The sequence below is a fragment of the Azolla caroliniana genome, unplaced genomic scaffold (genome assembly GCF_043228905.1).
Source record: "Azolla caroliniana isolate FFs.n. ecotype wild unplaced genomic scaffold, voAzoCaro1.0.p SCAF_16, whole genome shotgun sequence".
NCBI classification, from domain to species: Eukaryota; Viridiplantae; Streptophyta; class Polypodiopsida; order Salviniales; family Salviniaceae; genus Azolla; species Azolla caroliniana.
In genome coordinates this window covers 1,593,140-1,608,386 of record NW_028230451.1, presented here as the reverse complement: position 1 = coordinate 1,608,386, position 15,247 = coordinate 1,593,140, and the positions used below count along the sequence as shown (strand labels likewise).

The window sequence follows — 15,247 nt, the reverse complement described above, 5'->3', positions numbered from 1 at the left end:
TTGTCAAAGTATTTGTTATTTCAATACTTACTAGACAACAATAATAACACCCAAGAAGAGAGGGTAAATTTAGCTACAATACACACACAATATGTTGTTTATCCAACATAAACAAAAAGCTTATTCATGTTCTCGGTGACATCCCAAACTAATGAAATCATGCCCAACTTAATGACATAATAGTCTTCAAGGTTCAAATGTGTGTTCAAGTTATGTTAATGCATGCATACGTGGACAATTGGGTTATAATAGCGTTGCATCATAGCAAAATCAATGATGATCATCGTATAACTAATAATATGGTAATTTCATCTAGCTTAATTTCATTTAGGTTCTTTGAAATAAATGTGGCTCACCAAAACCGTCTTATACAAAATTCCTGTTTGTCATCTTGGCACATCATGTCAAGGAGCTTGGTCTCTTTGTAAAAAAAATACCCATTGCTATAAAAGCTGATCAATCTACTTCCCATTTTGGGGGACTCATCTACGTTTGTAGCACTCTACCATATAAAGATTGGGTTGCTAATAACTCATAAGTCATTACCTATGTTTGATTGTAGTTGTTCGTATTTTTTATGATTTAGCCTTCAAATAAATAAGTATAAATTGAATGTAAATGAAATATATCACCTTATTTATCTCATGATCATTTAATACATGAATGATGAGATTATACAAGATCATAGTTGAATCATACATGCTAGTACAAATTGAACAAAATTTATTATCTGCATTGTATAGCTTCTATCGTAATCATTCAATGCATAAGATTACCGACAAGCTAAATGGGAGTGTGGTCACACTCCTTTACTATGTATTTAGTTCTTTTATGATTGTGGCTGCAATTGGTTGTATTTTCAAAAGATCTTCAAGTTTCCATTAAGTTCGAGCAAGTATGAGTGTGCACGTCTTGATGCATGGACATATGCTTAGCTTACTATTTCTTAGTTTTTCGCAAACAAAAATTGCCTTTTGTATACATATTTCACGCGGTTTAGTGATCACGTTATTTTTCTAAATCAAACATTTATATTTCTATTTTGCCCTTTCTATACTTGCTTCCATTAAATTCGTAGGAACCTTCTTGCTTGTTTCAAATATTGTCATTTGTCGATTTCTTTTGTCTTTTTCCTACTTTTACATGTAAGAACTTTCATTGTTTATTAGTAAATCCACCGTTTTCTATGTTTTCACTTACAAGCCCCTCATCACGATAACATTATATTATAACTAATTTTTCATCGACTATAATTTTGAAAGAGAATATCATGATGCTTGAGGCCATGATGGCATCAGGCTATGAGAAATCATGTAATTCACAACTACTTCGGACTTCCATTAGAATGCTCTATACGCGATTTGATTGAGCACACTATGTACACATTTTAATTTTAAGCTAATACCCTACTCATACTATGTAATTGCATTCATGCACTATTGAGTTCATGACTAGATATATTGAGTAAAGATTATAAGTAAACAATTTGAAACAATAAGTAATGAAAAGTGAGGACACTATCTACCCACGTGCTTCAATTTAAGGTGAATACCCTACTCATATATGTAATTGATTTCATACACCATCGAGGTCATGAATACATATATGTATCGAGTAACGATTCCTCTACTCTTTATTGTTTCTGATGTTCCATTTGCTAGGGGCATTAAAGGGCCACTAGGTTGATAGCGTTGGATTCAAATCAACAATCATGCATGCATTTAAGAGATCACATTTGGAATAATGAAATTACAGTGGAATGAATGAGGGATTCTATTTGCTAAACAAATTATGTGCTAACAAAGGAGATTGTAAATGTAGAAATGATTACAAGGTCATAATCTAATCGGCGAGGGAGTTTATCTCTTGTATGATTTAGGCAAAAAGTTTGGATGTGTGCCGATTAAATTACATTCTTGAGATGAATGATTAGTAAGAGAAAAGATCAAGAGATTGTGATTGCGATTGTGTTCCAAATATTAAATGAAAGAGGTGAGAGAGAACAAAGAAATTAATCAATGATAGAAACAATATCAACTAAGAGGTTTTGTGTCCACAAGAAATAGACCTAGAGAGAGTTTCGAGATGAATTTTAGATAAATTTATAGTGTTATAGAATGTCTAAAATGTAAGGTGTCTCCTTTACTCCAAGAAAGGCATCGTCAATCTACTCCAATATTGATTTTGAGAGTCCTTGCTTTTCTTTCTTTCTTTGACATTTTGCTAAGATTTATATAATGATAAAGTTATATTCAAGTTTATGTAACAAGATTTTTCTCTCAAATGAAAACAAGCCATTACATGTTCAAGCACAACATTATAGCATGGTCTTATATACATCGCGAATAAGGTCATTATGTTAAGTTCTACAATCTAAATGCAGGGGTACAATTTGTATTGTGCAAAACATTTAGGTTTTGAGCCTTCGGCAATATGTGTTCATGCAAAATAAAGGTTTTGTAGCTTTGACATCACCCTTCAAAAGAGAGAGTTCATAGAGGAAAGAAGGAATTTAGGATTGGTACAATATTCCCTTCCAATTGGGTCGTCTAAAATATTTGACAACTTTCATTTAATGCTTGAAAAGACGCCTCCAGGGTACATGTACATAGTAGGGCAATCCATCTGAATCATTACAAAGATATTCAAAAGAAACAAACAATGAGCTATGTTGCCTAGAGGTTAGGACTCGTAGGCATCCCCAGTTCCAAAACCTCATGAATTGTAGGACCCACACTATTATTTGCATGTCTTGACACATTATCATTGGTTGTTTCCCCCTCTCATTAGGGATACATCATACAAGTGGTTGTATAGATTTTAGAGGCAAGTGAGAAAGCTATAAGTAGGGCAATATTTCTCCTTTGAGAATAGGCTCTAGGGCCTCTTTAGTTTCATCAACTCGTATTCAATAGAGTCAAGCCTTTCTAGGAATCTCTTGCAAAAGTTCATTAATCAATTACAAATCTAGTTCCACTAAACAACTTGATGACTGAACAACTTTCCGCCGAAATAGGATTTCAAACACATTGCGTATTTAAGAAAATGGTTAGAAGTAATTGCCCTAATGGGATCTTGAATTTACAAGAGGCAAATATGATTTCAGATGCATAGCATTATATGAGAAAATGGTTAAAAGTATTACTTAATGAAAGTATATAAGAAAGCATTATGCATCCTTCATTGACCTAATCGGATCTTCAATCCAACTAAATGCTAGTCAACCAATTTCTATAGCTTCCATTGGGCCTATACTTGTAATTGTATAAGCTTTCCACTTTATACAACACCAATATCATAATAATAATAAAACATTTCAGGAATGACAAGAATGTTTGGAGCTACATTATTGTAATGAAAGTCGAAACAAAGCTCGATATATACTTGAGATTCAATACATAAACCTATTTATTTCAAAGGATTAGAAATTGTTCAAAGCTAATCCATATGATCAGATATGCTTTTTAAACTTAAGTCTCCCATCTATTTATTGTCAATGTAAGCCAAAAAGAGTAGGAGAGCGCTGCAAGAATTTATATACAGTGACATTATGAAGGTAAAGATTATGTTCCCTCCAAGAGAATGACAATCACAATTAACAAAAAAAATTTGATATGATTGTGTATCAACAAAATACAAACCGTGGTGAAACTTTTGAAGTGTTGCACATGGTATGGCTCCAAATACACAGTAGTGGTATAGGAGTGATGGCAGTAGTAGATAAATTTGCTATGAAGAATCTTTTTTCCCCAATACACACCGGCTTTCTAAATGCTAAACTGACTCAAAATCTTAACCCCGATAGTAGTACAAAACTAGAAAAAAATTATTTCTACTGAGACAATTTAGTTCAAACAGCGATATTAACAACTTGTCGTTAATGAAACTATTAGAAATATTGCGAATCGATTAGATAGGTATATACAGTTATAATCAAAGAGATGAATATATGAAAACAAAACTTCTATTACATATGAGGGTCGCTCACAATGGTAGTTCACCCATGCGCTCACACCTTAGAGCTTAGATGGGATTTGGACTAGCTCACTACAACATTAGTGTGGACTGATAATCAACCCAACCACTGTGTAAGAGAGTGGATTATATTCTCTGTTTGGTCTGAGTGTAACATTAAATGTGCAAGCCAGTTGATAGTAGTGGAGATATTCCTTTACCGTCAACTGACTTGTCATTTAATATGACCCAGGTCCCTAGATACAATCTAGTTCTAGATAGTACTAATCTTAAAGTCAATGGCACATACTTCAAGACTAAGTATATCGTAACATGCCCACAAAGTATTCTTCTAATTGTGTCAATCCTATTTAGGAAAGAGCGCAGTAGGCTAATACATTGTGTCCTACTCATTTACGGCTTCCTAGATTGACACCTTAACGACCCATATGGTCGAGTTGCACAATAGCTACTCCTCATTTGGGGCACTATCACAAAATGTGCACACTATATGGGGATAAATTGACAACTTGGGATTGATCATTGATTATATCTAACAGAAACATGGTATGATCATGAGTTCTCAAACTTGGAAGTAATACGCCAGTTCCCATATATTTCTAGATATATAATTGATCATTGCCCTAACCTTTGCTCTCTATTAAAAATAGCTACTTGGAAACTGGAATCCAGTAAGAGAACTATTCCCTTCAAACATCCTCCCCGTTTTTGGCATAACATGCCAATACATTGTGAGATTGAACTCCACATCTTGTAAATCATTTCCCTAAGAAAAACAAACATTGGTGCACAATGTAAGAAATATGTATATACTCTTTAATAGGAAAAGAAGTATGAAGTAATCCAATGTCAAAGCACTACTTGATCAATCATCGAATATTTGTATCTTTTGCATCTTTTTTCGACGTGACAATGCTATCCCACAATGAAATCTGTTTCAGTACAAAAGCATCAGGGAGGATTGTCTTTAAATCACATTAAGAGCTACAGCAGCAATTTAGAGGATTATCCTTACCTGATTCCATGAATTCTTGGGAGTACATATTCGACAGCCACGAACACAAAAAGCAGTGTAGTGGAAAATGAGTATTACAAAAACAAGCCCATTCAAAACACAAGGATTTATGGAAGGGGCTTGAATATTTTTATGCACGGATACATTCGAGCACCTGTTTTGGGTTCCATGTAAACAATGACATCAAATCTGCCGATATATTTAGTAACATCTGAGACTGGCAAAAAAATGTTTTTTTTTGTCAAACAGTAGTGCATCAAACTGCAACAATTATAAGCTGCTCTAGGCCACTACATGATTTGAAAGAGATTTGGGAAACAAAATCAGATAGCAATATATATACCACTCTGTTATTTTCATCTCTTTGTGGTATCCTCTTATAATGCATGAGACTCGGCTGATTAGGAAAGAAAATTTTCCCAAACACTTACCTGAAGCTTCAAAATAGAGCCATAATACACTGTACAACCTCCCTCTAGATAACAAATGCTATGGAATAAACCTTATGATCATACAAATTTCTAACTTTAATGTATAGAAAATGTTATACAAGAATGAACAATATGAATCCAAACTATGTGCCAAGCTGATGGGTAATTATCATGAAAGCATGTGCTTTGCATACTACTAAACACGTACTTCAATGTTATCCAACAATTCCTCCCCTTTGAGAGATGTTGCCATACTAAAATTACAGCTCTGAAGTTCTAGCTCTGCAACCGTTTATTGATAGTGATACATGTGGAATTATTTTTGGAACCATCCTTCTTCTTAACCAGGTATTCTTTTATCTCCTTATTTTGGTATATCAAGAGCCCAACCCCACAGTCTCATCATTTGTGACATATAATGCTAGCTGCACTCTACTATTAACCATGAGTCGGAGCTTGTAAGCTATTTGGACAATCTTATTAGCTTATTTTAAGGATTTTAAAGGGAAACAATATTTAGGGGATAGTTTTGACCATTATCCCTTACACATGGTTTTTTCCATATATTTTAAGCATTCTTAAGGAATGCTTGTGTGCCTCCGAAGATAAAACTCCATCATCTCAGTTTAACATAAGCAGTAGATGTTCCTTTTGGTAGAAATATCTAGGAAATCAATCCTTTGTAGCTAAAAGATTTTCCTTTTGCAGATCAACTGCAAAAGGTACCCAATGCTTAAGCCTGAAACAGTTGCATAAATGGACTGCACCTACTTGGAAGATTGCTGTTATATGCAAATTTTGCTCTGGATACATATGCTTCCCTATTAGTTCGCCTTCTTGCAAACAGATAATCTTAGGATTTGACACTGTATCAATGGTATGATTGGCATCTAACCTCTTGAATACTCCCTTCAGAATGACTACTAGCTTTACACTCCTATCACTTTGCTAATAAATTGGTTAACCTAATCCAGTATTACACAAATAATGGTTCTGCATTTGTGTTTTATGTAATCCACAAAATGCATGGATACAATCTTCCATTCCTCTCCAGTACTTTCATGCAAACGAAGTAATCACTTTCGTTCTTAATTTTTCGACTTGCCATTTAATACAATTTATTATAAAATCTTGATCGATAGATTCTGGACCTGTAGATGTTGTTTCAAAAAAGATATATAGTCTTGTCAACTTCTGAATGCTGCTTGCTAGGACTAGCAGGATTCTTGACATTGCAATTCCCCATCTTTCAGGACATATACTCTACCTTTATAGAGTAAGTGACTATTATCAATGGTCAAAGAGGATAAGTATCACTGATTTTCAGCTCAAAGATAAGCTAGAAATAAATAGAAACCTCGCCTGTAGAAGTTGATGCAACCATAGAGAAGTTTAATAGACATGGAATCATCTATATATAACGCTAACATGAAAATACCCTTTTGAATCCATATTGAACATTTTCTAATAATGCCTCGAGTTCCATCCCAGTAGAAAAAAGTTACGATAAAGTACTAGTTGAGGCACAGATTAATCAATTCACCTCATCATTCCCTCCATGCGTCCTCCGTAATCCTTCAAACTTCACAACCTGATCACAAGTTCAAGAAAAGTGAAGAGAAACAGTAATGGTAAGTGTGGTGATGACACAATTAGATGAGTGATTAAGAATTTCACTGATGCAAGACAATCATTAGATAGTCACTTAGAGACTCTTTCTTACATAGCATGTTCACACTCTTTAACTTTTCGGCATATTCTAGGGATGGGTTTAAATTTCTGAAATAAGCTGAAGCTACAATAAGATAAATGCAAGTCATGATTAAATAAACCTTCAAAAAAGGATTATTTCTCCAAAGATGTTCCTTGCACAGAATCCAAATTCTAGTTCATCTTTCTGCAATTAATGATGCTTATACACATAGAAAGCTGATTCCAGTTTACCGAAATTAAGGACATTTATAAAATCCAAACTTTAATTCATGTCCTCTGCAATAAGCTAAAAGGATAATGTTAACGTAAGTAAAAGCCTAATTTATGAAATTATAACCACCACCACACCCAAACAGTTCATCAGAAATCCATGAATGAAAAATACACATAAAAGAGCTAGCAATGCACTCTGCAGAGTAAATAAAAAAACAATTTTTAGGAAAGAAGGTAGCTAATTTACAATCAAAGCCCTAAAATTTGAGATCATGACATGCACCACAAGAGTTCAGATCTAACGGATTCATCCAAAACCCATGTACAAAATACACACAGAAGTAGTCAAAGTAATCTAGATCAGTGAAAAAAGATAAAACATCTTCAGAGAGCAGAGGAGGAGAAGGAACATGAGATTTTACCTTGATATCAACAGTTGGATTGGAAGTGTGGATGATATCAGTCATGGAAGCAGAGAAGCAAATGGTGCTGAGGGCCAACACAGAGAAGGTGGGGACAGCATTGAGCCTGTAGAGGAAGGAATGCATCCTCTGTCTTGTCTTCTGCTTCTTCTTCACTCTGCTTTATTCTGTGTTGGCTTCCTTTCGTTTTCCTCTGTTTTATTTTCTTCCTTCCTTCACATGCACACGCAAAGAGAGAGAGAGAGAGAGAGAGAGAGAGAGAGAGGAGAGAGAAAGAGAGAGATTAACTAATAACGTCTTCTATGACCAAATTTGGCCAACAACTCAATTGCTTCCTTATGAGTGTGGGTTGACTCAGCTGAATTTAGCCTACACTGCACATGCAGTCACATTTAAATGTAAAAGAAAGTGAGGGAACAGATCTATTGCAAACAATATTGAAGGAAACGATCAAGAGAAAAAAAGACAAAGAGAAGAAATTATGCATGAATTTCATGTTCACGTTCAAAAGAGACTTATTCCATCCTTAGTGTCATTGTTACTAGTCTTAGATCACTCCAAGAACCTATAATATCCATGGATATATGGAGAAGACATTCCGAATAGATAAGAGAACATTCTACGAAGCAAATATGCTCTCCTCCCCTACTTGCTTCGGCCTCTACATAGATGAGGTAGCAACATGGAGATGGTGAGATTTTATGTTGACGACATAATCTTGGTGCCTAAATCTCGTGCAAGTATACAATATCATTTCAATAACCTTTATGGTATTCCTTGTGAAAAGGGGCTCACAGTAAACCTCGGAAATACTAAGGCCATGAACTTCCATGCATCCACATTGACTTTCTATTAAGTTGTCTTCAACCTATCAAGCGGACATGTTGGAAGTGGTGGGTTCTTGTCCATATCTAGGGGCCAAATTTATAAGCATGAATGGGCATTTCTCTATGACCACGCCACCGTGAATCGACTCACTTAAGGATATGCAACTTTGGCTATCCTTGAACTTTGGCACACTTCATCCCCTACCCTTATGTATGATGCAACCATATGGGCTTTAAGACGCCCCATGTACATATGGACATAGAGAGTCCACTAATCATTATGTTGTCCTAGATAATATATAGCAACGTATCCACCCCACATGAGATCATTTGAGTTAAATTGACAGAACCCTCCCTCCATTGATGATAGAAGCATTGTTCCATCAGTCCAAAACAATCACTAGTACCAGTGAACCCATATATACTAGTTATGATTTAGTGAGTTCTAACTTTTTGGTTCAAACTTTGTTAATTCATACATCAACCAAGCATTGTGACATTGCATGAGATTTTGTAAATTTCTAGCGAAACCATCAACAAGGCCACCACATTCTGCTTGGGGGAATCAATTGGGTACTATCATCAAGAGTAAAGATTTCTCAACCTAGATTTCCACAATCCATCAATCCACCAAATTCCAATCGTTAGCACATTCCTATAGAAGTTCTTTTTTTTTAACAAATTATTTGGCTAACTGATGGAGGACTTCCTTGTGCATGATGTTTATTGAAATTTCAAGCAAGAACGGGACAATTCCATCATAGTTGTGCAAGCAGAAGTTCATCACCAAGATTTCAAATCTATGCATCAACCCAATGTTGCCAATCATTAATGCATCATTCTAGATTCCAAGAAGAAATTTATCTTTTAAACCAATAGAAAAATCTGCCTATGCATCAAGTCGTAACAGACAAAATCAAGTCTACACCATGGTGAAATCTTTATTGCTGAAGGTTATTGACTTCGCCAAGAATATTTGACAATCCATACATCCACAATTCAAACTAGGTATACTAAGAGAAAGCCATGATAGTGATAGTCCAAAATTAATCACTAGTACCACTAAAATACATACTAGTTATGCACATATCTCAATTGAGGAGCTTTAGCTAGAGTACCTTTGCAGGGAGAATGGTACCATTTAAAGGGGTATTACTGAGATTGAATATGAAAAAAGGGGTTTAGAGAGTCTGGACATTGAATAGGAAAAAGGTGCAATTGTAATCGTGAAAAAACCGGTCTCTGATATACACATGCATACATATTTGCATCCTCGAATTGGAGTAAATGCATATGGAATTCATTCCTCTTCTATGTTCATGTCTAGTGATTTTGGGGATACCTTTGATACGAAGCATTTTATTGCTTGTCTGCGAGATGAACTACCGATAATGCCTGTGAAGTTCTTTTCAAAAGTGAGGAAAAGAAAGATTGTTTCTTTGCCTCCAATTAGTTGGTCGGATGAATCCTACTCTATGTGGGATGTCAGCAGGAAACACACACACACACACACACACACACACACACACACACACACACACAGAAGCAAGATACATACCTTAGAGCGGTGAGCAGGAGATGTCGCTCAATCGGTGAGCAGGGATCAGAAGGAAATCTCCACGATCAGGTAGTACAACAATCAGAAGGAAATCTCCACGATCAGGTAGTGTCAACAATCAGAAGGAAATCTCCAGGCTCCTCTGTTCTGTCCTGTCCTGTCCTACCTTAGGAATAACATTAGGATCGCTTGGGATCCAAAAATTATGTACTTAAATTTTGGTTATGTAGTGGAAGTCTATGTCCATCATTCTCACTAAACTTGGGGCGATTCGGTTAAATTTGTCATGCTCTCATGGGCCGAATTTGGTCGGTCTTCTTAGAAGACCGTTTATATATCTTTCTTTCCTTCTCTTTCTCATTCCTCGGGGTATTAGGTTTGGGTTCTATGTTTGTAATTCACGGGTGACAATCATGTGTTTCAAAGCTGAATTATCTTGCATTGTTTATTAACCCTAACTCCACTTCACACGTTTGAATCTATATGTGATATTTTGTTTGGTTGATCCTGTGGTGGACATGCATTGACCCCTTTTTTACATGGTGAGACTTCCCCCTTAGGACAAACCTAGCAAGAAAATGGATCGCTTTGCCTTCCTACCTCCACTTCGCACTTTTGACTCTATATGTGATCTTGTGTTTGGTTCATCCTATGGTCGACGTGCATTGACCCCTTCATTACATGGTGGCACTTCCCTTAAAAGACAAACCTAGAAAGAAAAAGGATAATTGTGCCTTCCTAACTCCACTTCACACTTTTGAATGAATCATTATGTGATCTTGTGTTTGGTTGATCCTACGGTGGACATGCATTGACCCCTTTATTACATGGTGACACTTCCCTTAAGACAAACCTCGCAAGAAAAAGGATCAATATCCCCTCCCACCGACAAGCAAATATATAAAAACTTAAAAGCATATATATTTATGTGAGGAATGGAATATTGATATAAACAACATAATTTCAATCTAAACATTGTAAATTGTAGGTAAGATTTTTTTTTACATGTTATATGTTTTGTTGTCATACCTTTGTCCCATGTAGACACGTTGTTTCTATCATTGCACTTTCACAACAAATTGTAAATTATGAAACATACTTGCAACTTGTACCTTTTAAGTTTTTTGTATGACAAGATTTTGTTGGTTGCCTTGAATTAATGTTCTCGCGTACGTATGAATCAACAATGTGATTACGGCAAAAGTGTTAAGACTTAATGCACTTGAATAACTACAGGGGTCTTTGTCATTCATGTTTGGAGTTCAAAATCTAAATATACAACGTAGAAACTTTAGATGGAGTTCTTCCCTCATTTATCTCAACCAAGAATTACAATCTAACTAAACCACTAACAAAAAGCATGTGAATGTAGACTCTCTGCAAACGTCTACCAAACCATGTGTCTGAGAAGGAACAACAAGTTTCTAAAATAATATTGTTTTGAAAAATGTGTGCCCTTGTGATACGAAGAGACACGCGATGTCCATAATTCTAATGGATTGAAATTTGATCATACATGGTTTGACCAAACCAACATTAAGCACTCAATCTGGAATGACTTGAGGCTATTGCTAGAGAGTAATGAGTGTCAAAAAAATTCAAGGAGCTAACCATACAAAATATAATTTAGGTCATGTTATGGTGCATGAACAACATTAAGCACTCAATCTAGAATGACTTGAGGCTACTGCTAGAGAGTAATGAATGTCAAAAAATTTCAAGGAGATAACAGTACAAAAAGTAATTTAGGTCACGTTATGGTGCATGAACATAGGTCGGAAGAATCCAGAAAACTATATGCATATGCAAGAAGAGCTTTTGTGGTTAGGACACAACCTTGGTACTTTTGCAATCTTTACTAAAGATGTCTCCCTTTATTTGTACAAATAGGGAGCTTTTTATGACTAGGGAACACATTGGCCCTTCTGTTACACCTTTCGTTTTTGATTATTTCAAAGTGCAAATTGATGCCAATTGAACTTTAGGGGCCTCGAACAAACTTTTCATATTGATATTGTTGAAGGGGTACATAATGGTTATTGATATGATATTTTTGTAGAATTGGATGATGAATGGCAACCTAGAATTGCTTGTCCACTTTGTCCTTGCTACATGAAGGGATATGGAATGATTATTGAGAAGATACATTGTACGATTACATGATGAATGCCAACCTACACTTGGGATGTCTCCTTTGTCACGTGCATGCAACGTATTTGCTCCCTTGTCATACACATGGCCTCCATGAGTACCTAATATTTGTTGATGCACAATTGGGACATGAGGTGTAACACAATGGTTGGGAGGCAAAGACACAACCTCTTTCCTAAATTCATTCCATCAATGTGATGCTTTGAACTTCACATCTTGTTGTCTTGTCACTAGAAGTTTAAAGAAGTTTGACATTTGAAATGGAATTGGTGATACACACTACATGTTTTGATTGTCAAATCTTATAGGCTCTATTGCAATTCTCAATTGCCTTGGTAAAATGTCCCACAGAGTTGCAATGATAATGCACATTCTAGTATTATTTATCCCCACAAGGCTTTGAAATCAATTTTGCCACTTTATTAACTATAAGCGTAAATGGTGACTAATAGATATTATTATTGCCCTCACATAAACTAGGCTACCAAAGAGTATACATCCTATTTTGGCTAAAGCTATGGTTTATATGAACATAAGGTTTAAAAGTATCTCAAAACAGATGTGTAACACAAGAAGTAGCTTTTGAGGGTGTGCCAATGTGCTCAACCTGTTTTGGTATATGCAAAAAACGTTATACCTTTAGAATTATTCACAACATAACCTAACCAACGGAAAGTTAGTCCCGAGAGTGTCCCCAAATATCTATGTGGTGTAGGTGCACCATAAGCTTTGAGAACATACTAAGCTTCAACAACAAGACAAGTTTTTCTATAAGGGATTTTCTGTATAAGCTTGAAACAAATACATATGAGCTGTTACACTTTATACTTTCAAAGAACTTTACACATACAAGGAAGGGAGCTTTTTGTAAGTGTGCCTAGAAAACCACTCTTCATGATATCCATCATCATATAAAGTGAATCGATGGATGGGTATATTGGGTTTTCTAAGGGTACCCACATTGTCAATAAAGACGCTTGAAAGGTGAATTCATTTGCTGTTGTTGTAACTGTTGTCTTTGTTCAAACACTCCCCATATCTCGGCAATCTCATCAGGTGTCAATGCCAATGGACTCAGATGTGAGATCCTCTTCGGTGTTGATCCTGCCGATAACATTGGTGTCGAGGGTGTCGAGTGCGGGGTCGATCCCGTGGATTTGATCTTGAATTCAAACGACACTTCCGATGCCACTTCGGATGGAGGACAAGACATCGGTGTAGCATTCGGCCCACTCAATAATGTACACCTTGCTTCTGACTCTCTTAGAAAAGATAAGAGTGTCTCCTCATCGAGCTCATTCCGTTCCATTAGCATCATAATGTCCTCCATACTCAAAGATGTCCCTTGTTCTTCTCCTTCTTCCCCTATCTTCTTTTCGTTTCCGTCACACCTCACATAAGAACTCGAAGGCACTAGACCGAATTCTTCTGTGTCACCATTTTGATGACCGCACACAATCGACAACTCCCATTTCTCGTGTTCATCTTCTGTATCCTCCTCCTCCTCCTCTTCTTCTTCCTCTTCCTCGAGTGTGACCAGGTTCCGATTGTGGTGTCCGCTATTCCCAGGCGAATATTCCGAAACGGCTTGCGTAAACTCAAAGGTTTCTGATTCATCGGAGCTCGATTCATCCTCATAGTAATAATAATAATCTTCTTCTTCTTCTTCTTCTTCTTCTTTTTCTTCTTCGAGAAATTCCATCGGAGACCTATTAGAAACCTCGGTGTCATTACCACTCCTTTCCTTTGCGTAGTGAAGATCTGAGTCGATTGATGGAGGAGTTTGAGATCGCGTCGAAGCAAAGCTCTCGGTAACACCTTCATCGAGAGGAGGTCGCACTAGAGAATCACGAGGCGTTATAGCCAAGGCATCGGGGTGCTTCTGCAGAAGAGGAAGGAGGCGATCCGAACAAGCATTCGGTGTGCACGAAGAGAGGTATCGATTTTTAAGCTCAAAGAAACCGGCGGATAGATTGTTAATCTCTTGCAGTTGGTATTGCTCCAAACTTGAGGAAGAGGGTATGAGTTCAAGTCCTTCCAAGAACTTAGGGGCACTTTCTTCTTCTATTTCTTCAATGCCTTCTTCTCCATGGAAAGATCTCCTTTTGGCTTCCACCAACATGGACTCTTCATTACATGAGCGTGTGCGTTTTAGACCACTTGTGCTACTAAATTTAGAGGTGGGTGCTTTCTCTACTTTAGCCTCGCTCCCCACCAAATCCTCCTCTAAAGGTAGAGGTAGAGACACTTCTTCTTCATCCTAACCAGAGGGAATTAAGAAGAAATGAACACTAAATCACACATAAGACATTTATTTATAAGAGATCGATTCTTCTTCTTCTTCTTCTTCGTTTTCTTGCAGATGTGTGTGTGTGTGTGTGTGTGCGTGAGGTGAAGAAAAATCTATTGATCCAACTAACCTGCAGGAGGGTCGGAGTGTCAATCGAGGGGGCGGCAGTAACTTCGGCATTGGCCACTGGCATCGCAGCTTCGGAATCTGTCGCAGATGCAATCTTTTCAGTACCATCACTGTGATTGTGACTGTGATTGTGATTGTGATTGTGATTGTGATTCTTCTCTTGAAGGACATATTGAGGTTTATAAGGCATAGATGATGGTAAACTATGTATGACAGCTGAGTTATCCTTCTTCTTGCTATTCAATCCTCTACTAAAACAAGAGCCCATGGCAGAGAAACACAGAAACAAGGTGGAGGAGGAGTAGAGTGAAAGAGAGAAGGATTGAAGTGAGTAGTGGGGAAGCTTTCCCTTTCTTTTTTTGGTTATCAGAGAGAGAGAGAGAGAAACAGGGGAAGTTGGGTCAAAGGGAAGGATTTAGAAGTAAAGTAAAGGATGGGTTAAAGGTAAAATGTATGTATTATTGGTAGTGAATAATATTAACAATAGAAGAAACAAAGTTTGGTAGGATGTGAATCTCCCAAG

At 36.5% G+C, this 15,247-nt stretch overlaps 1 protein-coding gene and 1 pseudogene across 2 annotated transcripts; both read right to left on the bottom strand.

Moving 5' to 3' along the window:
- Positions 1–4,100: 4,100 nt before the first annotated feature.
- Positions 4,101–10,280, bottom strand: LOC147853481 (signal peptidase complex subunit 3A-like; annotated as a pseudogene). Its single transcript, XR_015531224.1, has 7 exons — positions 10,155–10,280; positions 7,770–8,138; positions 6,965–7,012; positions 5,146–5,207; positions 4,991–5,044; positions 4,837–4,907; positions 4,101–4,741 (listed from the first exon to the last, which is right to left on the bottom strand). The product of XR_015531224.1 is annotated as a signal peptidase complex subunit 3A-like (transcript).
- Positions 10,281–13,033: 2,753 nt separating this feature from the next.
- On the bottom strand, positions 13,034–15,033 carry LOC147853480 (uncharacterized). Its single transcript, XM_087332662.1, has 2 exons — positions 14,726–15,033; positions 13,034–14,565 (listed from the first exon to the last, which is right to left on the bottom strand). The coding sequence occupies exons 1-2, from the start codon at positions 14,990–14,992 to the stop codon at positions 13,270–13,272; spliced, it is 1,563 nt and encodes a 520-aa protein (XP_087188788.1). The 5' UTR covers positions 14,993–15,033; the 3' UTR covers positions 13,034–13,269.
- Between the last annotated feature and the right edge of the window lie 214 nt (positions 15,034–15,247).

Bases quoted from the DNA above. Each gene is read 5' to 3' on its own strand.
- LOC147853480 (XM_087332662.1), bottom strand. From the start codon at position 14,992: ATGGGCTCTTGTTTTAGTAGAGGATTGAATAGCAAGAAGAAGGATAAC. The intron at 14,566-14,725 runs GTTAGTTGGATC...CCCTCTGGTTAG, and splicing joins ACACTCCGACCCTCCTGCAG to GATGAAGAAGAAGTGTCTCT.